The sequence below is a fragment of the Ovis canadensis genome, chromosome 7 (assembly GCF_042477335.2).
Source record: "Ovis canadensis isolate MfBH-ARS-UI-01 breed Bighorn chromosome 7, ARS-UI_OviCan_v2, whole genome shotgun sequence".
NCBI classification, from domain to species: Eukaryota; Metazoa; Chordata; class Mammalia; order Artiodactyla; family Bovidae; genus Ovis; species Ovis canadensis.
This window is the reverse complement of record NC_091251.1, coordinates 25,326,841-25,349,942: the sequence shown is the minus strand read 5'-3', so window position 1 is coordinate 25,349,942 and position 23,102 is coordinate 25,326,841. Positions and strand designations below refer to the sequence as shown.

Here is a 23,102-nt window from a genome sequence, read left to right as displayed (position 1 = left end):
GGCAGATCCCACAAGATCCCCATTTCTGATGGTCCCCCCGCCTTAGCTGTGCTTGGTGTCCCTGTGTCTGAAGTGTTCGTGGGTCAGCCTCCCTAAAAGTAAACTGCTGGTCTTGGCAAGTCTATTTGGAATGAGGGTAAAAATCTGGGGACTAATTCCCTCTTTTATAAACTTCTAAACACTCCTCCTGTTCTGCACACCGGCACCTTGGCCCTCCGGTATCTCTGATTCCTGAGCTTTACTGAGCGTTGTCTTCCGACGCTCCCTTTGCAGGCACTCGTCGTTGCTGAGAAAGCAGAGACTCCAGCAGGTCCTGTTCCTCCATCTGCCAGTCCCTCTTCCACCACGTGACACTTCCTGCCCTCTCCGGTCACCTCTCCCCTCCCTTTCCTCCTTGTAGGGTTAGATGTTCCCCCTGCTCCCCTTTACTCTTCTGGTAGCTGGGCTTGGGAAGAAAGTAGACATAATTGTAGGTTTCCGCACCACCGTGCTAATCACGTCTCTGCTTTCTTTTTTCCTCAGCACTGCCTCCTGCACCAGCGTGAGGGCACCTAGCGCCACGCACTGGTTATCTGTTTTCTTGTCTCTCTCCCCAGTAGGTTGGAAGGACAGGAATCGAATCCTACCTGTATTTTTATATCCCTGGAGTCTAGTGCAGGGTCTGGTATACAACAGGCACTCATTAGATATGTGCTGAAAGATCGGATAAGCAAACTGGTCTCAGTCTGCCCATCTCTAAAGTGTGGCTTTGGAGTCATGGTGTCCATCTTTCTGTGCTTCTGTGACTGGGGAGAAGGTCCCACTAAGGGATGGGGTGGTCCCTTGGGCTGTAGCAACCGTGCTACTTCTAGAAGAAGGTGGCCTCAGGATTGCATCTCAGAAGCACCGCGTCTGCAGGTCTTCCCTCCTGTGTTTCAGGGAGCAGTGTGTGCCCAGCCCTGCCCACCAGGGACGTTCGGCCAGAACTGCAGCCAGGACTGTCCTTGCCACCACGGAGGGCAGTGTGACCACGTGGCTGGGCAGTGCCACTGCACAGCCGGATACATGGGAGACAGGTAAGGATGCTATTAGCTATCGTCCTTACTGGTCACGTTGCTCATGTTCACGGCAGCCTTGCAGACAACAGGTCAGGTTTACCAGCCTTCTGCCAGCTTTCCTGTTCCTTTCTCAGAAAGCACTCTGAGTCCTCCCACCAATCCATCCTTCCTGACCCTCAGCCTGCTGAGGGCACCCACCTTCCCCCAGCCCAGTGACCCAAGCCTGGAATTTGCATTGACTCACCTGGGGAAAGAGATGGGCACCTACCACCACCCTCTACTTGCTGCCCTCCTGGAGGGAGGCAGCGGCACCAATAATCCAAAGAAGCTGAGCCTGCACTCTCAGTTCACACATTTTGCACTATTCTTTTTAGAAGTGGATTTTTATTCCTGATATGAGTTCTGTCAAAAGGATACTGACATCAGTTCGCATCCTCTGAAGGCCTGTGGCCTAAGAGCAGACTGAACAAGGCCGCCAATGTTCTGGAATCAAACTAACCTTGCCAAGTGGAAAACCCACAAAATACATAATGGGAGGGTTACCGGACGTGTGTGTTTGCCACGGGAAGAGGGATTTCATGATGATAGGGAAGGTGCTCTGGGAGAAGGAGAAAGGACAGCCAGGGTGTCTGATGGTGAGTGAATTCAGATTTGGTGGAGGACATTTGTCCACAGAATCTAGGTGAATCTCCTCCCTCTCAGACTGAACCACATCAGTCTCTTTCAGCAGAGAGATGGGCAGTAGAAAGGAAACTCTCACGCCCCTTGCCTGCTTCTGTGGGATCTGTGTTTCACCTGGATTCTGTTGCTCTGGATTTTGTTACTCTGCCTCCCCTGCCCAGGTAATATCAGGAAGCAGGAGTCAGGGATGAATTAACCAATGAGTCCTTCTGGCTCTGACCAACATAGTGGGGCCCCTCCAACTCTCACTGGAGTCATCCCCAAATCCTAGTGATGTCCAGAAAAGAGATTTTCCATTTTTAGCCTGAAGCCCGTTTACCCCTAGCCTGGAGCTTTTTAAGCCAGATCTGAGCTCTTGGTGAGCATGTTCAGCTCGTGAGCATCCCTGGTGTAGAATGTGGGGTGTGGCATCAGGGCACCCATCCCTCTCTGACCTCTGCTGGAGTCTGCATCTCTGAGGGAAGAAACGGTGGCAGGATTGTGCTGCCTCCACCTTCCCGGCCCCACTGTCTCTCCCAGTGGGAAAATGCTCAGGCTGAGCCAGCAGGGGCAGGAACTGGGAGACCCTGGAACTGACACAGGACCCTTTCGTCTTGGCCACTTGCATATGATGGCCAACGAAACCCATTCACCACTGGAGACAAGCAGGTTGATAGCGCCAACCGGCTAGATCCCACACCAGGAGACCCAGCCTCATCGGCGCTCTCCATTTCCACCGCCAAGACGTACCAAATGGAGAAATAACCCTAATCCCCCTTGTTGGGACCCAGCCCGTGAACCTGAGACAGAGCGAAGCCCCTCAGACCTTAGCATCCTCTGGCAAGCTTTGCCCATCAACTCCAGAAGAATTCAAAAAGAGGGCCCAGTAGCATTTGGGTTTCCCACCTAAACAGGCTGCCTGGTGTTTAATATTTTGTAAAATTGCCTCCATTAATTTTGTAAGTGACAGCTGCATGAACCCACCCCACATCGTTGCAAGCATATTAAAGTTGAGTGGGTATAATAACGCAGGCCTCCCTGGATAGGCAGAATCCAGTGCAAATTAAACATGAAACGTAACGAGGGTTTTGCAGCTCATTTTGTAATTTAATTGAGCAATGTATCTGGTTGTTAATGGTAATATCGGACACATTAGATTGATATGTTGCAAAGGAAGGATGTTTAAGTAGAAAACTAATTCCTGCTGTGATTACCCTTCTGTTCCACAGGCCCCGTTATTAGTGCGCTTTGTGTAAAATTCATTAGCAGTCGTTGCTTGATCTCTAAATAAATAAGTTGTTTAAATTGTGGGTAGAAAAAAAAAAAAGAGGCTGATTATGTAAATGGATTAGGTTGTCAATATTTCATTTCCAGATTCTTTTTCTGGGGCTATGGAGTGTCACTTTGTAAATATGACATGGGTTGGAGACATGCCCTTCAGAGAAGGGAGCTCACCCTCTAGGACTCTCTGCTCAATCCTGCCAGAGGGGAGGGAGCAGGAATGTTCCAGTGGGAGAGGAGAGTCTGGAGGTGTCTCCAGGCTGGGGTTTCTTCCCTGATGGCCTAAGACATCCAGGAGAGGCAACCTGAGTGACTTCCGGGGAAATCCACTGTGAGGCAGAACAGGCTGGCGGTGTCCGGTTCTTACCGGCACCGTGTCCTCTGCGCCTGCCTCGGTTTCCGTCCTCACCCCTTCCACCATATTCCCCTCTTCCTCTTTTCTAGCTCCCATTTCTTCTCCATGCATCCCCTTCTCGCTTCCCTCTTCCTCTGTTCTTTCCCTCCCTGAGGCCTCAGACGGGCTAAAATGCAGCAGGACTTGCAGGAAGACAATCTGGGTGCTGTGATGAACACTGCTTCCAACTCAGGACTCACCAAGATTTAATAAAGAGGCTAAGGCCGTATTTTATTTTTCCCAACATCTTTTATGGCTCCCCTCTGCCCTGATTATTGTAGAAGATAAATAGAAAACCTAAAAATGGAAAAACATAATCATTAAAGCATTCGTAATTCCTTAAGTCCACTCCATTGTTAACATTTTGGAAGTCTTCCCTTTGAGCCTTTTCATGCCAAAAGGGCTCTGTTAGAACTACAGAAAACAGTATTAACAAGGGTAATAATAAGAACTAACACTGCTTATTGCGCGCTTACCATTCATGGGGCACCTTTCTAAATGTTTATACGCGTTATCTCATTTAATCCTCAAACACATGGTGAGGTTTAATTATTACCATCCCATTCTGTGATGAGGAAGCAGATGTCAGGGCAGTAAGGCCAGTTCCCCACTCTCCACACGTTTGAAGCAGCGTGGGGACGCAGACAATCCAAAGTTCATAGGCCGTTCCTGTTCATTGGTCTCTAGGATGCAGGGGTGGCCCACCTCTTTCCTCAAACGCCCCCAGGTTCACCGCTTCATTTGTTGCTGTGGCAATGGGTCTACGTCCATGCATGCTCTATGCTAAGTCACGTCTGACTCTGCTCGCCCATGGGCTGTAGACTGCCAGGCTCCTCTGGCCGTGGGACGTCACGTAGCTTGTTATTTAATGGGCACGGAGGTTTCAGTTTGGGAAGATGAAAAGGTTCTAGAGATGGATGGTGGTGATGGTTGCACAGCAACGTGTGTTCTATGTATATGCTCACTCAGTCATGTCTGACTTTTTGTGACCACATGGATGTAGCCCCCCAGGCTCCTCTGTCCATGGGATTTCCAAGGCAAGAATACTGGAGTGATTGCCATTTCCTCCTCCAGGGGATCTTCCCCACCCAGGGATAGAACCCACATCTCTGACATCTCTGACTTTGGCAGGCATATTCTTTATCACTGAGCCACCTGGGAAACCCACACAATATACATGTATTTAATACCACTTAAAAATAATTGAAATGGCAAATTTATGTTATCCTTATTTACTGCAGTCAAAAAAAAAATACACAAAGCCTACAATCAGTGAGATATGATAGTATGAACTCACTCCTGGGGACTGAGGGGAATTGGCCTGGAGAGGGGAACGGACTAGGATGGTGAAACCACAGAACGTTTCCTGCAGGAGGCAAGGCAAGAGGGGAGGAGGCTGTGAGGAGGTGCAGCGTGCCAGGCCCAGGCCCGGAGGACCTGGAAAGGCAGGTAAGGGGGCACCAACTCACCATACTCTGTTGTGCTGCAGGTGCCAAGAGGAGTGCCCCTTGGGGACCTTCGGCTTCCAGTGCTCCCAGCGCTGTGACTGCCACAATGGAGGTCAGTGTTCACCCACCTCCGGCGCCTGCGAGTGCGAACCCGGCTACAAAGGCCCGCGCTGCCAGGAGCGGCTGTGCCCTGAGGGCCTGCACGGCCCAGGCTGCAGCTTGCCCTGCCCCTGCGATGCTGACAACACCATTAGGTATGACATGAGGGGGATAGGTGAGCCCAGGGACAGGGACTGGGGGGCCCTGGTGGAGAGGGGGCTCTCAGAGCATAAGCCACCACCTCCACCTGGGTTATCTGGGCAGGCAGTGGCAGAGCCGGGACCTCAGCGATCGCCTTCACTGGCCAGTCTGATCAAAGAAGGGAAAGCCAAGGTCACTCAGTCCGTCAAGATGAGGACTGAGGTCACCTGCTCTGTCCACCACCCGTAGTTACCAACACTGAACCTGGCTGCTGGCATTGAAAATGGGCCACACACAGGAGCAAGAGGGTGCCTGGTGAACCCCAGGGAAGCAGGGTGGGAATGGGTGCAGCCATGCAATCCTGGGGGGGAGCGCTGAGGCTGAGCTTGGGGTACCACAGGCCCTGGGGGCATTTTCCTGGAAAACACTTCCCCTCCACACAGTCCACATCTAACCAAGTCATCTCCCAACCCCAAGGGGCCCAGAGACCAGACTACCAGGGCAGAAGTACAGGGCTTTAGCCATAGAGGGTCAGCATTAAAAGAGACCTTAAAAACCAGGATGGCTCACCTGAGGCCTGCAGAGAGTGTCCCCTCTGGCCCTGGCTAGGGTAGAAGAGCAGGAGGGACAGAGGGCAGGCTCGCATCAGGGTCTTGGCTTGGGGCCAGCCTTGCCTTGCTCTCTGCCCTTCAGGGCTTGGGGACACCTGAATTGATGTTGGCCCCACCCCTGCTTCCTGGAAGTAGAGAAGCCAGAGCTGCCCTGGGCCACCCCCCGCCCCTGCCCCCGCCCCCTTCACTTCCCGCTTCCTGCACCAGTTGGCACCACCCTCTGGTAATAGATGAGGCTGTCAGGCCCCAGATTAAAGCTTCAGATGAGGCTGTTGGGCCCCAGATAAATGCTTCGACAGCCTTTTATATGGCTGACTCTTATTAGGATGGTGCAGGGTGAGGGGACTCTCCTTCTCCCCTCGGGCCTGCAGGACAGCTCAGGGGAGGACCAGCTGCCCTGGGCCATGGGTTTTGCTGTTGTTTTCAGGCCAGACAGAGAGGCCTCTGCCTTGTAGCCTTGTCTCTGGGACAGCTAGGACTTAGCCTCAGCTCCTCCTCACTTCCAGCTTTTGCTTCTCCACACATCGCCCAGGAGCCTCTGGTCACTGTAAGCAGAGTCATCTTCACAAGCGTTATGGCTTAGACAGAATCTGTCCTCAGTCCTTAGTTCCTAGAGCTGAGTGGCTCAGGCAGTGCTGTCTGCAATGGCAGAAGGTTGGAAAGGAAACCATTAACAGGGGGCCTTGGAGCCAGTGGAGCTGACGTGTATATGACTTAAGCATTGATTCACTTATTCATTCAACAAACACCAAGAGCCTGCAGGGCCGACCATGAGAAAAGAAAGTACCCCTTAACACCTGCCCAGCCCTCAGGAACTTGAGTCTGGAGCACATACCCTTCCTCCCCCTGCAACCCCCCGCCCTGCCCCCCTGCCCCCCCCCGCATCCCTCCCCCCCCACATGCACACACATTGAGCATCTTCTACCATATTTCTTCAAATACAAGACAACACCAGCGGTGAGGCTCTGCTTTATTGTATGTACTACTAAAACTGAACCATGACATACCATTGACTGCATAGCGCACCCATCCGAGCTATGAAATGTGGGGCAAAAAGCATCTTAGAAGTATTGAAATATATCTGGCTGGCCCTGTTGTGTCATGTGCTCAAGTAACTGTGACCAGGGGCTGTGTACAGAACGTCTTCCTGGAGGAGGTGGCTTCTGGGCCAGGTCTGGAGGGCACAGTGAGAGCTCCCGGGCTCTAAACACAGGGTTTCCACATGGCTGGTTGGGGGTACTGGACAGCTGCCTCAGACTGTCCCGTGGGTGGACGGGCAGCACCAGGAACCCCAGCCACCACCACCCCTCACCCCCCAGCAAGCCTGCTCTGCAGGGAAGCCAAGGGAGGCCCGTGTCAGGGACAGGAAGCAAGACTGTCGCTGAGACCCAGTGCAGGAATAGTCCCTGCCTTGGAGATCCAACAACCCCCAAATGAAAGAGCTATTGTTTTCTTCCCAAGCCCGAGCAAGCGTGCCCTGCATAATTTACCCCTCCTCTGAAGGAGTCCTCAATGCATTATTAATCTGGAAGGACTCCCTCTTCTCCGTCGCTAATCTTAGCCCATTCAATATTGATGATTATTTGCTTTACTCTCTATAACACGTGTCGCATTTCAGGGCTTGGGAGCAGTAGCACTTCTTAGGCGTGGGGACTCCGAGGGCACCTGGCAGCTAAGCCCCCAGGCCGGGTTCCTCCGGGTCCACTTGACACCTCCTTTCGGGAGCAGTGTCAGCATGGACTCGTCCAGCTCTGCAGCCTCAGCACTGCATGATGCCTGGCACACAGCAGACCTTCAGGAAAAGGAATCACCGAATTCACCTTCAACAGCCCGTTCCTCTAGGTGGTTCTGCCCAAGCTCTAAAGTTTCACCACTTTTTCCTGTCACACTGCCCCAGGGACTGAGCCCCCAGCACCCACCAAGTTTTTATTTGGTCTAACTCGAAATTTCTCAGCCTTGCCACTATGGATGTTTTGTGCTGGATAATTCTTTGTCATGGACGGCTGTCCTTTGCATTGCAGGATGTTTAGCAGTGTCCCTGGTCTCCATCCACTAGATGCCAGTAGCACGACCCTGACCGCAACCCCAAGTTCTGACAACCTGGATGGGATAGGGAGAAGCAGGGCTGCCCAAGGTGGAGAACCTCCCCTCTCACTCACCCTCTCGCTGCACTTGGCTTTGTTCTCAGGGACACGGAGAAGAGCTGTCCTCCTCTGTGTGCACACAGGTCACTCCCCTCTTCCCGTGAGCCTTTGTCCCATTCTAGAGCCTTCTCTTGGGATCCGAGAAAAGCAGAGGAATGACTCTAGGACTCCTACTCCTAAGGCAGTTAAGCCGCAGGTTTTGGTGGGTCTGGGGCCCCTGGATCCTGGAAATGTGTACTTTCCCCTCTCTGTCTCAGTTTCCCAATCTATCACCCTTCATCAGGCCAGTGAGGGTAAAATTTCTTGTGGCCTTTGCTGCTGAAACTTCCACTCAGCTCCCCAAAAGATGCAGTGTGGGGTCCTCAGCAGCCTTGCCTCATTGCCCCCTGGCTTCTGCAGGAGCCCTACCAAGACAGCTTGCAAGGAAAGCCCTGAGCATCTTTCTTAGAGAAACAAAGACCTCCCAACCCTTGACCAAAGAAAACTCTCCTCGGCTCGCCCCAGCCTCTTTCTGCTCTGTGCCCCTCTGGAGAGGACGCTTCAAAGAGGTCGAGCCCAAGTGCCCTGGGAAGGAAAAAGTGGCCAGAGAAATTCCCCAGCGTTTCATTCCCTTTATAAACGCTTTGTAGCACACACAAAGCAGCCTCCTTCCTTCATCAAGGAATAACCTTGAGAAAGTGAGCGCCCATGTGTCAGCCCTTGTCCATGTCCCCTCCACAATTGGATTGTCATAGACGAATTCCAGCGGCCATGATCGTGGATTACCTTTGAAAGATTTGATTTAGCCAACAGATGCAGCATTGATAGAAAACTCAGAGCAGCCGGGAGAGAAAAAGGCAGAAAATTCCACCCTGAAAAGGGTCCTGTATTGTTCAGCTTTCCACTCCTATTAACTTGTGATTAATCTATGTCTGGGGGAAATGGAGAAAGGTGAGGGGGTGGAAAAAAAGCTACGCAAGTGAAGTAGCATCCGTGTTTGCGACTTTTGCCTGAGCCGAACCAGCAGTCGTTTGCCCACCATGTGACCCAAGGGAATGGCTCTGCCACCAGGCCGGGGTGGTGGGGGTGGCGGGGTGGGCAGGGCAGGGGACACCAGGGAGGGGGAGTTGTGAAGAAGGTGCTGAGAGCATAGTGGTGGCAGTTTTCTGAGTCAGTGACTGAGTCAGCGGTCATTCCCCACTCTTCAAAAGGATTTTTGGAGTTTCTATAACAAGTAATCAAATTAAGAAAATAGAAATTATATTTTTAAAATAGATTTTTAGAGACATGAAAGGAGAGAGAAAAATGATTTCGGGTTTGGTTTTGAGCTTTCTGGTTTCTCAGAGTAAAAGGTAAAATTGGTGTTGAGATCTACCCCTGTGCATCCAAAACGCCGGTGGGCTGAGACGGAAAGCAGAAATGCAGGAGGACTTAGAGGCCAATGTTCGCCAGCTCACTGTTCATCTAGTATGCTTTTCACGAGTAGTCTTCACACCAGAGCAGGGACCTGTAACAAGCGAGTCTACTGAAGAGAAGGGCAAGAGGGCGCCTGAGACCCTTCAGAATCTTCAGGGCGGTACAGAGCTGATTGTGGCAGTCAGTGCTGCCCCGCCACATGCTTGAATACTTCCAAGCCTGTCAGTCTCCATGACTGTGGATTGAGCCAGGCCCTCTGACCCTAAATCAAAACTTCAGAGGAGGCCCCTGGAAAGTTGGAACTGAGAGAGGCCATGCCTAAGAGCTTTGCTGGAAGCGTTGATGACAGAGAGGAGTGCTCCACAACTGTCTGGCTGAGAGTCAGGCCCACCAAGGCGGGGGTCCCTGCCCCACGGCACCCGTGCCGGCCACTATCTCCCCTTACAGTGTGGGGGCCAGGGACCCATGAAGGTCGGGAAGTCTTCAGACATCCATCCTTTGCACACATTCTTTTCTATATATTTGTAATTTTATTGCTTTTTATCTGTTTATAATAGAATAGACGCTCAGTTTGAGAAAGGGAATATGTAGAAATTTAAAGAACAAACTCAGAGTCCTTCATAATTTCTCAACCCAGAGGTGAGCGCAGAAGCCATTCTCTTGTAATTGGTTCATTCTTCATCCACGTCTGTTTCACACTTTTTTCATACTTTAGCTCATGACTTTGTCTTGATAAACAGTTTGCTTATTTCATTTTCCCTTATGTCATATCATTAAACAGGCTGGAAAACATTTGAATACTTCTCTACCATGCCTTCATATGAATTGTCATAATTCATTTAACCGGTATCCTGGTGTCAGAGGCAGCATGTGACGGTGAATAGAACATGGCCAGACAGACCTGGGTTTGAATTCCAGCTGCCACTGAGTTATCTTTGTGACCTTGGGCCAGTCATATAACCTCCAAGTGCCATCTGAAAAATAGAGGCTCTAATGCCTAACTCACAGGCTTACTTGAAGATTAGAAATATAGGTATAAAGTGCCTGGTGCTTTAATAGCCTAGTCACATATTATTTATTATTATTTAAATTACTTCAATTTTCCACTGTTATAAATAATGCTTCGGGGAACATCTCCATGCATAAATCTTTCTCCACAACTGTGATCATTTCCTTAGGATAGATTCTTAGAAATGGAATTACAAGACCAAAGGGCCTGAATATTTTTAGGACTCCTGATACATAACCCCAAATCGTTTTCTAGAAACCTTTACCAGCATTGAGTATTGTCCATTTAAAAAAATAATAAAGAAAGTAACTTGACATTTTTGGTAGAGAAAGCATGATATCCAGTTGTTGTTTTGACTTGAACAATTAACGAAACTAAACATTTTCCAAGATGATTTTTATCTACTTGTCCTTACCATTCAGGACTGTCTGCTCCTGTCCATCCCTCATTTTCCATGAGAAAATCAGAGCTCCCAGAGGAGAATTGGCTTGGCTGGGCTTCACGCAATTAGTTTGTTCATTAAGTCATTTGCCAAATACGTATTAAGTATCTTCCCGGTGCCAGGGACACTGCTGGCCACTGGGGTACGATACAGAAGTGAAAGAGACAACCAACTGCACCCCCACCACCACCATGGAGCTGCCACCTGGTGGGGAGACAGATGATAAACAAGTCAACAGAGAGAAAATACTTGTAGTAAAAGTGGTATTCATTCCCGAATTCTTAATAGGGCAGTGAATATGAGCCTGGCACTGGGAATCCACCAATGACCCAGGGAGACAAGGCCCATATCCTATGTGGAACTTCGCAGAACCAAGATTTGTATGTAGGCTCCTCCTGCCACCCAGAGTGCGCCTTTCAACCACAGCCCTTGAACTGGACTTTTAGCAGGGAAGCAGATGACACAGGACATCCAAAAGGCTTGTCTCTACCATCCAGCATCTTCTCCACAGTGTCAGTTGGGGTTCTCCCCGACAGAAGCAGACGCCAAATGCAAGAGGTCTTATAGGAACACAGCTGTGAGGGAAAAGGGGGAAAGGGCTGGGGAGGCTAGAAAAGCATCAACTGCAAGGCAGATCTGACCTGTGTGAAGGAAACACAGGAGGAAGGAAGGCTAGATGCAAAGTCTCAAACTGAAGCACAGTTCAAAGAAAGTTTCACAAGATGGGGGGTCTTTCAGCCAAATTGCCCATCAGAGGAGTCCCAGACTTCCCAGGAATATGTCGACCTTAATATATTCCCGCTGTGCTCTAGCTGAGAGGAGCCCGGGGCGGGAGTGTGACCACAGAGAAAACAAAGCCTCCTGCTTTGGTCTCTGTGGATTTGTATTGTAAAGAGCACTTGTTTGAGAGCCAGGAGATCTGTGTCCAATCCTGATTTTGCAATTCCTTGCAATGTGACTTTAGGTAGATTATCTGGATTTCAGACACAGTAGGTGAGGCCATCAGTCAATTACACTCCCCACAGAAGCTCTAAGAAGATGGTCACCACACTCAGCATCTCCTCTAACATGAATGTATATTGGCTATTGGATCAGACGCTCCCAGCCAGAGGTTGCCCACCTCTCTAGAGGTCGTGCCAGGCAGCCCTGGCCTCCAGACAAGGGTTCTTTCTCTGGGCTAGCCAGACCAGGGATGGAGATGATCTTGCTCAGTCTTAAAGAGCCCTGGCAATGCATGAATGGAGGGTGTCCTCTCCAGTACAGGCTTTGCCAGAGAGGGGAGGCTTCATCTGGCCAGAGGTTCCATTTTAACTCAGCAAATGCTCATTAAGTACCTACAGTATACAGAGCCACTGGGTCTCAGTGCAGCCCCCTAGTACCTGCCCACACACTGGGCATCTCCTTTGGGTGCAGAGTGGGTGAAGCTCTGAACCTCACAGTACACAAGGGAAGGACCTGGAAAGGCTGGCTCCTACTTTGGTCTCTGTATTTTTATTATAAAGGGCACTTGTTTGGGAGTCAGGAGACCTACATCTAATCCTGATTTTGCATTTCCTTGCAATGTAACTTTAGGCAAATTTTCTAACAATTATGAGCCTCAGTTTCTTGGGCTCATAAGACCATGTAACCTTGGCGTGTTCTGACAAATAAACAAAACATTAAGCTAAGAAAATTTTTTTTTTAAAGAAAAAGGGACTTCCCTGGTGGTTCAGTGGCTAAGACACCACACTCCCAATGCAGGGGGGGCCCGGGTTTGATCCTTAGTCAGGGATCTAGACCCCACATGCTGCAACTAAAGATCCTGTGTGCTGCAACTAAGACAAAGTGCAGCCACATAAATAAAAAAAAAAAAAACATTAAGCAGTTTAACATCAGAGGCTCTTCGATCCTGCACCATGGGCAGCCCAGACGTGGGGTGGGAAGAGGGTGGGACATGGCCGCATTCCTGACCAGACTGTCCTCTCATCCTTCTCTCATCTGCTCAGCTGCCACCCCGTGACTGGAGCTTGCACCTGCCAGCCAGGGTGGGCTGGCTCCCACTGCAATGAGTCCTGTCCTGTTGGCTACTATGGTGATGGGTGCCAGCTGCCCTGCACCTGTCAGAACAGTGCCGACTGCCACAGCGTCACTGGGAGCTGCACCTGTGCCCCAGGCTTCATGGTAAGATGGGAGGGGGCTCCCATGGCCTCTCTGCCCACCCCCGCCCCCACAGAGGAGGAGAGGGGCCAGAATCAGGGAGTGCGGCCCTGTGCCCGGGGATGAAGAATGAGTGTCTGCATGGGCCGCTCGGAGTCTATGACCAGAGAGCTGCCAAGGCTGTTCTCCAAGGCCAGTCCTGCTGAGGTTTGTAACTGCAAAATGAAATGGAAGGAAGCTGTCTTTCCATTGTCTCCTCACCCTGGAACACCAGTTGTCTTCTTTGTACCCAGCTCCAGTCTGTCCATATCCTGCGCACATAGTATTTTTCCATCCGAATAACCACAGAGCACCTAATAACCACAAGACTTTGTATTTTGCTGTATTTCACCCATGTTTGCTGCTGGAGCTTCTTGATTATCCATTTTTAGTGGCTGCATAACACAGCAGGAGTTGATGAACCCCCATGATCCTCAGCCATTCCCTTAGTGCTGAATACTGAGTTGTTTCCAGAGTTCACAGCACATGTGCAGTGAGCATCTTCCTACCAAAGGCTTTTCCCCTCCTGTTGAATTATTTCCTTAGGGTGACTTCCCAGGGTCAGTGGGCATCATGTATTTGTGGCTCTTGATGGATGTTGCCATATTACACTCCTCAAGGGTTGTGTAAATCTACGCTGCCATCAGTCGTGTATGCTTGTACCTATTTCAAAACAACTCTGCTGACATTCTTGTTTTAATTTTTGCTAATTATATAGCTAGAAAATGGCTCCTCAATATTGCTGTAATTTGCATTTCTCTGATTACTAGGGAGAGTAAAACCTTTTCCCTACGTGTTTATTTACTATTTGTATTTCCTCATGAATTATGCTGGTCTTTTTGAAGTTTGATTCCAGGGAACTTGACATTGCAAGTGGAATCCTGTTTAAAGGTGGTGCATGCCCAGTGAGTGTGAGAACCCAAACATTCAGGCAACCCCCGTGGTCATATTTTTGTGCTATAAGATGTGGTTTGTGCAGTCCAAAGTCAGGCCTTTGGAACAAGCCCAGGGTCACATCTTGCTGTCCTACTCCCCAAATGTGTGACCCAGGGCCAGCGAGTTAACCTCTTTCAGGATCGGTTTCTTGACCTGTGGAATGGGACACCTGCCTTGCAATGTTGCTGCTAGATGTAGAAACGGGCTGTATGGAGTACCTTTCCTCAGTGCTTCTTAGACTTTAGTGAACTCAGAAACCACCCGTGGTCCTTGTTAAGTGTAGGTTCTGACGCAGTAGAACTGAGGCCTATGGTTCTGCATTTCTAACATGCTCCCAGGAGATGCCAGTGCTGCTTTGAGTAGGAAGGAGATGGCGCTCACCTGGGGCTGCCCATTGTAATCACCTGGAGAGCTTTGCAAATACTGATGCCTGGGCCGCCCTCCTGGAGATGCTGATGCACTTGGTCTGGGTGTGGTCTGGCTGAAGCCAGTGCACTTCCGAGGTGATCCAAAGACCTGCAAGGAAGCGCTTGTCGTGATGTGAGAGTGCAGGTTTGCCTGGTGGCGATGTCTTTTGTGGGCAGGTTTCCCCTGGTCTATAGAACAAAACTCTGTTCAGCTGCCCCCTTCATCTCCCCAAGGCAGGTAAGACTAGATGGAAATGATCCCAGTGACATCTTCAGAAGAGAGAGAGATCTGTCCTCCTGCAGGTTTCCTCTCTTGTTCACCTTTATTGCTGGGAGCTTGGTTCATGGTTCAGCTCAGTCTCTCAGTCATGTCTGAATTCTTTGTGACCCCATGGACTGCAGCACGCCAGGCATCCCTGTCCATCACCAACTCCCCGAGTTTACTCAGACTTATATCCATTGAGTCGGTGATGCCATCCAACCTTCTCATCCTCTGTCGTCCCCTGCTCCTGCCTTCAATCTTTCCCAGCATCAGGGTCTTTTCCAATGAGTCAGCTCTTCGCATCAGGTGGCCAAAGTATTGGAGTTTCAGCTTGGACATCAGTCCTTCCAATGAATATTCAGGCCTGATTTCTTTTAGGATGAACTGGTTGGATCTCCCTGCAGTCCAAGGGACTCGCAAGAGTCTTCAACACTGTAGTTCAAAACCATCAATTCCTCAGCGCTCAGCTTTATTTGTAGCCCAACACTCATGTCCATACGTGACCACTGGAAAAACCACAGCCTTGACTAAACAGACCTTTGTTGGCAAAGTAACGTCTTTGCTTTTTAATATGCTGTCAATATTGGTCATAACTTTCCTCCCAAGGAGTAAAGTCTCTTAATTTCATGGCTGCAGTCACCGTCTGCAGTGATTTTGGAGCCCAAAAAAGTAAAGTCTGCCACTGTTTCCACTGTTTCTCCACCTATTTGTTCACAACTTCCATAGAAAAAATGGGGTGCTCACGGTTTGGGGTTTGTGTAGGAGAGAATGGCTGTTCAGGATTAAAAGTCTCACGCGGGTGAGTGATCAGGTGACTGAAGCTGAAGTGAAGTGACTGCAGCAGACTGCAGAGGACCTGCAGACCCAGTCCCAGCTCAACTACCAGGGCAGGGATAGACTCTGGGCAAGCGGCTACCCCTCCCAGGGTCCTAGTTCATCATCTGTAAACAATGAGTGTGCGGGGTGGGGGATGAATGCCCCCAGGTCAGGCCTCGAGCAGTTTGGAGGCCAGGCTACTGTCTCTATTGCTTCCATCTGGGATTAAAATAACTTCCTGCCCTTGAACTTTGGGAGACTTGACACTTGTAGGAATCATCTCCATGTGGACTCCTACCTGCTTGGGGCTCAGGGCTGAGACAGACTGTGAGCCAAGCAGCCCTGCTGAGACCCCGTGGATTTCCATCCATCTCCTCCTGTGCAGGCTCACTGTACCTGCAAAGGCTCTTCAGGGCCCTGTCGGGGGTGAGCAGGAACTACTCGAGGTGATTATAAGATGGTCAGTTGCTCTCACCCAGCATGACTCATTCCTGCACACACCAGGTTCCCAGGGCAGGAAACCAAGCAATTGCCCTTGCCTCAGCTTCGGAATGAATCCAGTTTCTTGCAATTAGTCAGCTCTGGTCGGAGTCAGGCATTAGGGCAATTAGTTGAGCAGACTTGGCTGAAACCCTCCCTGAAACATCCCGCAGTCAATGATAATTAGCAATGCCTTTATTTGTTCTTTGGTTTGTGAATTTATGCACCTGCCTTTTTCCTTGAAAGAGAGTTCAGTTCAGTCGCTCAGTCGTGTCCGACTCTTTGCGACCGCATGAATCACAGCACGCCAGGCCTCCCTGTCCATCACCAACTCCCAGAGTTCACTCAAAGTCATGTCGATTGAGTCGGTGATGCCATCCACCCATCTCATCCTCTGTCGTCCCCTTCTCCTCCTGCCCCCAATCTCTCCCAGCATCAGAGTCTTTTCCAATGAGTCAACTCTTCGCATGAGGTGGCCAAAGTATTGGAGTTTGAGCTTCAACATCAGTCCTTCCAATGAACACCCAGGACTGGTCTCCTTTAGGATGGACTGGTTGGATCTCCTTGCAGTCCAAGGGACTCTCAAGAGTCTTCTCCAATACCACAGTTCAAAAGTATCAGTTCTTCAGCACTCAGCTTTCTTCACAGTCCAACTCTCACATCCATACATGACCACAGGAAAAACCATAGCCTTGACTAGACGGACCTTTGTTGGCAAAGTAATGTCTCTGCTTTTCAATATGCTATCTAGGTTGGGCATAACTTTCCTTCCAAGGAGTAAGCGTCTTTTAATTTCCTGGCTGCAATTACCATCTGCACTGATTTTGGAGCCCAAAAAAATAAAGTCTGATACTGTTTCTGCTGTTTCCCCATCTATTTCCCATGAAGTGATGGGGCCAGATGCCATGATTTTAGTTTTCTCAATGTTGAGCTTTAAGCCAACTTTTTCACTCTCCTCTTTGGTTTTCATCAAGAGGCTTTTTAGTTCCTCTTTACTTTCTGCCATAAGGGTGGTGTCATCTGCATATCTGAGGTTATTCATATTTCTCCCGGCAATCTTGATTCCAGCTTGTGCTTCTTCCAGCCCAGCGTTTCTCATGATGTACTCTGCATATAAGTTAAATAAGCAGGGTGACAATATACAGCCTTGACGTACTCCTTTCCCTATTTGGAACCAGTCTGTTGTTCCATGTCCAGTTCTAACTGTTGCTTCCTGACCTGCATACAGGTTTCTCAAGAGGCAGGTCAGGTGGTCTGGTATTCCCATCTCTTTCAGAATTTTCCACAGTTTATTGTGATCCACACAGTCAAAGGTTTTGGCATAGTCAATAAAGCAGAAATCGATGTTTTTCTGGAACTCTCTTGCTTTTTCGATGATCCAGTGGATGTTGGCAATTTGATCTCTGCTTTCTCTGCCTTTTCTAAAACCAGGTTGAACATCTGGAAGTTCACAGTTCACGTACTGCTGAAGCCTGGCTTGGAGAATTTTGAGCATTACTTTTCTAGCATGTGAGATGAGTGCAATTGTGCGGTAGTTTGAGCATTCTTTGGCATTGCCTTTCTTTGGGATTGGAATGAAAACTGACCTTTACCAGTTCCGTGGCCACTGCTGAGTTTTCCAAATTTGTTGGCATATTGAGTGCAGCACTTTCATAGCAGCATCTTTCAAGATTTGAAATAGTTCAACTGGAATTCCATCACCTCCACTAGCTTTGTTCGTAGTGATGCTTCCTAAGGCCCGCTTGACTTCACATTTCAGGATGTCTGGCTCTAGGTGAGTGATCACACCTTCATGATTATCTGGGTCGTGAAGCTCTTTTTTGTACAGTTCTTCTGTGTATTCTTGCCACCTCTTAATATTTTCTGCTTCTGTTAGGTCCATACTATTTCTGTCCTTTATCAAGCCATCTTTGCATGAAATGTTCCCTTGGTATCTCTAATGTCTAATGTCTAATGTGAACGTTGACATTCTAGGAATCAGCAAACTAAAATGGACTGGAATGGGTGAATTTAACTCAGATGACCATTATATCTACTACTGTGGGCAGGAATCCTTTAGAAGAAATGGAGTAGCCATCATGATCAACAAAAGAGTCCAAAATGCAGTACTTAGATGCAATCTCAAAAATGACAGAATGATCTCTGTTCATTTCCAAGGCAAACCATTCAATATTACAGTAATCCAAGCCTATGCCCCAACCAGTAACACCGAAGAAACTGAAGTTGAACAGTTCTATGAAGACCTACAAGACCTTTTAGAACTAACACCCAAAAGAGATGTCCTTTTCATTATAGGGGACTGGAATGAAAAAGTAGGAAGTCAAGAAAAACCTGGAGTAACAGGCAAATTCGGCCTTGGAGTATGGAATGAAGCAGGGCAAAGGCTAATAGAATTTTGCCAAGAAAATGCACTGGTCATAGTAAACACCCTCTTCCAACAACACAAGAGAAGACTCTACACATGGACATCACCAGATGGTCAACACTGAAATCAGATTGATTATATTCTTTGCAGGCAAAGATGGAGAAGTTCTATACAGTCAGCAAAAACAAGACCAGAAGCTGACTGTGGCTCAGATCATGAACTCCTATTGTGAAATTCAGACTTAAATTGAAGAAAGTGGGGAAAACCACCAGACCATTCAGGTATGACCTAAATCAAACCCCTTATGATTATACAGTGGAAGTGAGAAATAGATTTAAGGGACTAGATCTGATAGACAGAGTGCCTGATGAACTATGGACAGAGGCTCGTGACATTGTACAGTAGACAGGGATCAAGACCATCCCCATGGAAAAGAAATGCAAAAAAGCAAAATGGCTGTCTGAGGAGGCCTTACAAATAGCTGTGAAAAGAAGAGAAGTGAAAAGCAAAGGAGAAAAGGAAAGATATAAGCATCTGAATGCAGAGTTCCAAAGAATAGCAAGAAGAGATAAGAAAGCCTTCCTCAGTGATCAATGCAAAGAAATAGAGGAAAACAACAGAATGGGAAAGACTAGCGATCTCTTCAAGAAAATTAGAGACACCAAGGGAAAGAGTTTTAGGATGGGAAATTAATTTGAGACTCATTCAGTTCAGTTCAGTCCAGTCACTTGGTCATGTCTGATTCTTTTCAACCCCATGGACTGCAGCACGCCAGGCCTCCCTGTCCATCACCAACTCCCGGAGCTTGCTCAAACACACGTCCATCCAGTTGGTGATGCCATCCAACCATCTCATCCTCTGTCGACCCCTTCGCCTTCCACTTATCAATCTTTCCCAGAATCAGGGTCTTTTCCAATGAGTCAGTTCTTCACATCAGGTGGCCGAAGTTTTGGAGTTTCAGCTTCATCATCAATCCTTTCAATGAATATTCAGGTCTAATTTCCTTTAGGATGAACTGGTTGGACCTCCTTGCAGTCCAAGGGACTCTTAAGAGTCTTCTCCAACACCACAGTTCAAAAGCATCAATTCTTCAGCTCTCAGCTTTCTTTATAGTCCAACTCTCACATCTATATGTGACTACCAGAAAAACCATAGCTCTGACTAGATGGACCTTTGTTGGCAAAGTAATATCTCTTCTTTTTAATCTGCTGTCTAGGTTGGTCATAGCTTTTCTTCCAGGGATCAAACGTCTTTTAAGTTCATGGCTGCAGTCACCATCTGCAGTGATTTTGGAACCTAAAAAAATAAAGTCTGACACTGTTTCCATTGTTTCCTCATCTATTCGCCATGAAGTGACGGGACCGGATGCCTTGATCTTAATTTTCTGAATGTTGAGTTCTAAGCCAACTTTTTCACTCTCCACTTTCATTTTCAAGAGGCTCTTTAGTTCTTCTTCGCTTTCTGCCATAAGGGTGGTGTCATCTGCATATCTGAGGTTATTGATATTTCTCCCGGCGATATTTGTTCCAGCTTGTGCTTCATCCAGCCTGGCATTTTACATGATGAGACTCATTAAAAAAGCCCTTTCTTGAGAGTTGGGAGACATTGAGCCTTGGCTCAGTAACCTTGGAAGTGTTTTTTTACCTTGCTGGGCCTCAGTTTCCTCATCTGCAAGGTGAGAGTTGCATTAGTCCTGTCTATTGGGTGTGAGTAGCCAGCATGGCAATGGGTGTGAGGCCATATCCCCAGCTGTCCTCTCCCACCAGAGCTCTTCTTGCCAAGCGAGGATGTTGGAACACGTTTGTGAAGACAGAGTCTCTGAGGGCTGAGAATGGCCCCAGGCTTATCATAAACATGAGGGGTGAGGAGTACTGAACCACCTCTGAGAGCCCAGTAACATGCCTGATCCAGCCAGGTGGTCCCCACCCCTTGAGGCCATAAGAATATGGGGCAGAAACAACCCCATCTGGCACTTGGGGTGTTCTGGTCCTCACACTCTTTCTCCTTAGGATGTCTGACTTGTGCAGGATCACAAAACCCACAGTGGTGGGAGCTACCACACTGGTCCTGTTAGACGATGGACTTTGATTGATGGGTCACCATGGAGCTATGCAAATTTCGGTTCAAATCTTGGCGCCCAATCCCTACTATGCCTATTAGTATAGGCACACTAGGGTAAGTAAGGTCACTTACCTTAGTGACCTTAGGTAAGTGATGTAGGTCACTTATCCTGCCTACTTCTGAATTTCCTCAACTATTCAGAGACTTAACCATGAGTGAGAATCTTCAAATGGGAAGTTCATGGCTTAGTGCCTAAAACACAGCAGAGGCCCAGTAATTATTGGTGAACTATGAGAGTGTAGGGAAACGTTGCTTCCCTCAAGCCCAGCCCTCCCTCCGAAGGAGAATGTCAGGATGAGTTATGCCCAGGGATTCTCAATGCGGCAGAGCCACACATATGCACAGCTGCTGTCCCAAGCAGGTCCATTTTAGCAGCTGTGCGCTACCCTAAATGGTCAGTCTCAGCACTTCAGCATGGACATACATTTCAGTGCTTATGGAAATGAACATAGGGATGGAAGTGGGAAGAGAGTCTGGGCATTGTACATGTTAGCTTGGCAGCAGCAATGGACTCACTTGGGCTATGAATTGCTGTACTACACTGGGGCTGCAGAGTAAGAGGAAAGAGCCCTGGGCTGAAAGACAAGAAACAAAGTTTCTAGCTCTGGTTCTTCTCACTTTGGAAGCTTCCATTTCTCATCTGTAAAATGGAAATGAAGTTCCCTACCCAACAGAAACAATGGTGTAGGAGCTAATCATTAAAATGGCAGTGTTTAAAATTGGGTGTGGCATTGGTTCAGCACCTTGGACAGTTCCCATGAGCTGCTGTTCCTGCCTCGTTAGAACCCTGGATCTTTACCCAGCAAGAGCACCCGGGTGAACAGAGGTAGGGAATGTAGAGTGAGGATCACATGTCAGGGGCCTCAAGGTGGCAGAGTCCTGGCACTGTCCAAGTGAGGGATGATTCACAAAGTAAGGGAAGAGTCTCTGAATTGTCGTTGAGGGGACTAAGTGGAGGTTTCCATCCACTTGGGAGTTGAGGGCCCCATCACCCCTCTTCATGGCTTCTCATTACCCACCAAATAAAGGTCAAACTCCAGTCCTTGTAACTTGCCCTTAAAACTAGTTAGTTCACCCTAACCTCATCTACCTGCTGCAAACCTGCACTGTGGCCACACGCATTCACTTTCCCCAAACACAGTGTCTGCTTCAGGACTCCACCTATGCCATTTTTTCAGGCTTTTCCCTCTTCTTGGAACACCCTCCCCACTGTCCTTATCTCAGTCTGTGAAAATCCTTCTCAGCCTCTCAGGCTAAAGTCGAAGACTGCCTTTTCCATGAGGTGTTCCCTGAATATTCCTCACTTTAGAATTAACCCTTCCGTCTCCTCTGTTCCCACAGCACATGGCTCAGAGTCTGAGTCCCTCCAGCCTCCTACTGCCTTTCCCTGTGCATGCCTACCACATGAATATCTTGCTCAGTACACTTTGAAATGAATAAAAATCTTGGGAAGAGTGATGAAATGCCCGTAGCAGAAGTTCCAGAACTGACCTTTATAGGAAGGAAATTCATGGCATTTCCAAAGGGGCTTGCCAGCAGGGTGGGAGCTTAAGTCTACCCATGGGCTTCTCTGCACATCAAATAAACAGGCAGCTGCAGGGGGGACTGGAGCAGCTAGACCCCAACATCAATTCCAGGTTCGCTGGGCAAATGATGCAAGTTTCTACCTTAGCAATACTGTAGAGTGATGTTACTCAGAGATGCTGGAGGGAGATTCTCTGCCTTTAAATACCAGCTTTGCTGAGTATTAGTTGTGTGACCTTGGGCAACATACAACCTTTCCGTGCCTCTGTTTTCTCATATGTGAAAGGGTAATAATAATAAAGCCCAGTGAGTTACTGGGCTGATTAAATTAATTCATACATATAAAATAACTAGAATACCTGGCATATTAGTCATCCTTCAACAAGTATTAGCTATTTTCATCACCACTGTTGTGGATACTGCCGCTGTTATTTTTGTTGTTATTTATCCAAAGGGGTCCCCCACCTGAAGAGGTTGACTGGTCCTGGCCAGAGTCCCTTGCTGGGGGTACAGGTGGAAATGGAAGTGAGAGGAAGAGCAGAGCTGGAACTTCCTCCCAACTGGGAGCGGCAGGGTTCCCAGGGACAGCCGCAGAACCAAGAATAGACTTTCTCATCACAGCGAGGAGAAGACCGGCTCCTCAGCCCCTCTATGCTCCTCCATTGACCAGCCTTTCCTTAATTAAGGCCTCACCTAGGTGGCCAGCCTGATGAAGCCTTCTTTGCTGCTCTAAAACTAATTGCTGCCACGTTGGTGCCTGGAGTGAACAACCTGTGAGGTCACTGCCAGAGCTACAAAGACTTGATTTCCCAGACCTCCTCCCCCTCATCGAATCCGTGTGGCTGGGAGATAAGGGACCTTCTGGTCATTCCTCACACAGATGCTCCGTTTCAGCTCAGGCTATAATGGGGATGGGGAGTGTGGGAGGTAGGGAAGGGGGGCCTGGTGTCCCCTCCCCTGGGACTCAAGGCCTATATTTCTCCCCTGGATGACAGAATTTCTATTACCTTAAAGGGCTCATCTATTTATGCTGCAATTTTTTGAAGCCCTGTCTGCCGTTATTGAACCTTGCATGCTGGCAAGGGGAACGGGCACTCCATCACCCAAATGAACAAACTCGTTTCCCCATTTTTCTCCCCTTTCTCTGTGCTGTCGGTAGGTCATATGCAAACCTCAGCCGCTCAGGCCGGTGAAGGCAGGAGGGGGATGAGAATTACGGAAATCCAGATCAGTGGAGCAGTGATTGAATTTTCCTCCGAGGTTTCCTATGTCCTTTAAAGACGTCACCATCCCCCCGTGCACACACAGCCCCCACCAGCTGGGTAAAGTGCGTGTCTGCTTCTTGTATGGCTCCT

The 23,102-nt window shown here is 48.7% G+C and overlaps 1 protein-coding gene and 1 long non-coding RNA gene across 21 annotated transcripts in view; one reads left to right on the top strand and one right to left on the bottom strand.

Moving 5' to 3' along the window:
- Window positions 1–23,102, top strand: part of MEGF11 (multiple EGF like domains 11) — a 391,832-nt gene that overhangs the window by 309,297 nt on the left and 59,433 nt on the right. For all 20 annotated transcript variants that reach the window (XR_011258066.1, XM_069595447.1, XM_069595455.1 and 17 more), the window contains 3 exons: window positions 919–1,055; window positions 4,862–5,074; window positions 12,647–12,821. Coding sequence is in view for 19 of the 20 variants with exons in the window: in XM_069595447.1 (XP_069451548.1) it covers window positions 919–1,055; window positions 4,862–5,074; window positions 12,647–12,821 (525 nt within the window). In the remaining variant the exon portion in view is untranslated. The remainder of the gene's footprint in view (window positions 1–918; window positions 1,056–4,861; window positions 5,075–12,646; window positions 12,822–23,102) is intronic.
- On the bottom strand, window positions 3,578–4,925 carry LOC138443320 (uncharacterized). Its single transcript, XR_011258067.1, has 2 exons — window positions 4,842–4,925; window positions 3,578–3,669 (listed from the first exon to the last, which is right to left on the bottom strand). It is a non-coding gene; the product is annotated as an uncharacterized lncRNA (long non-coding RNA).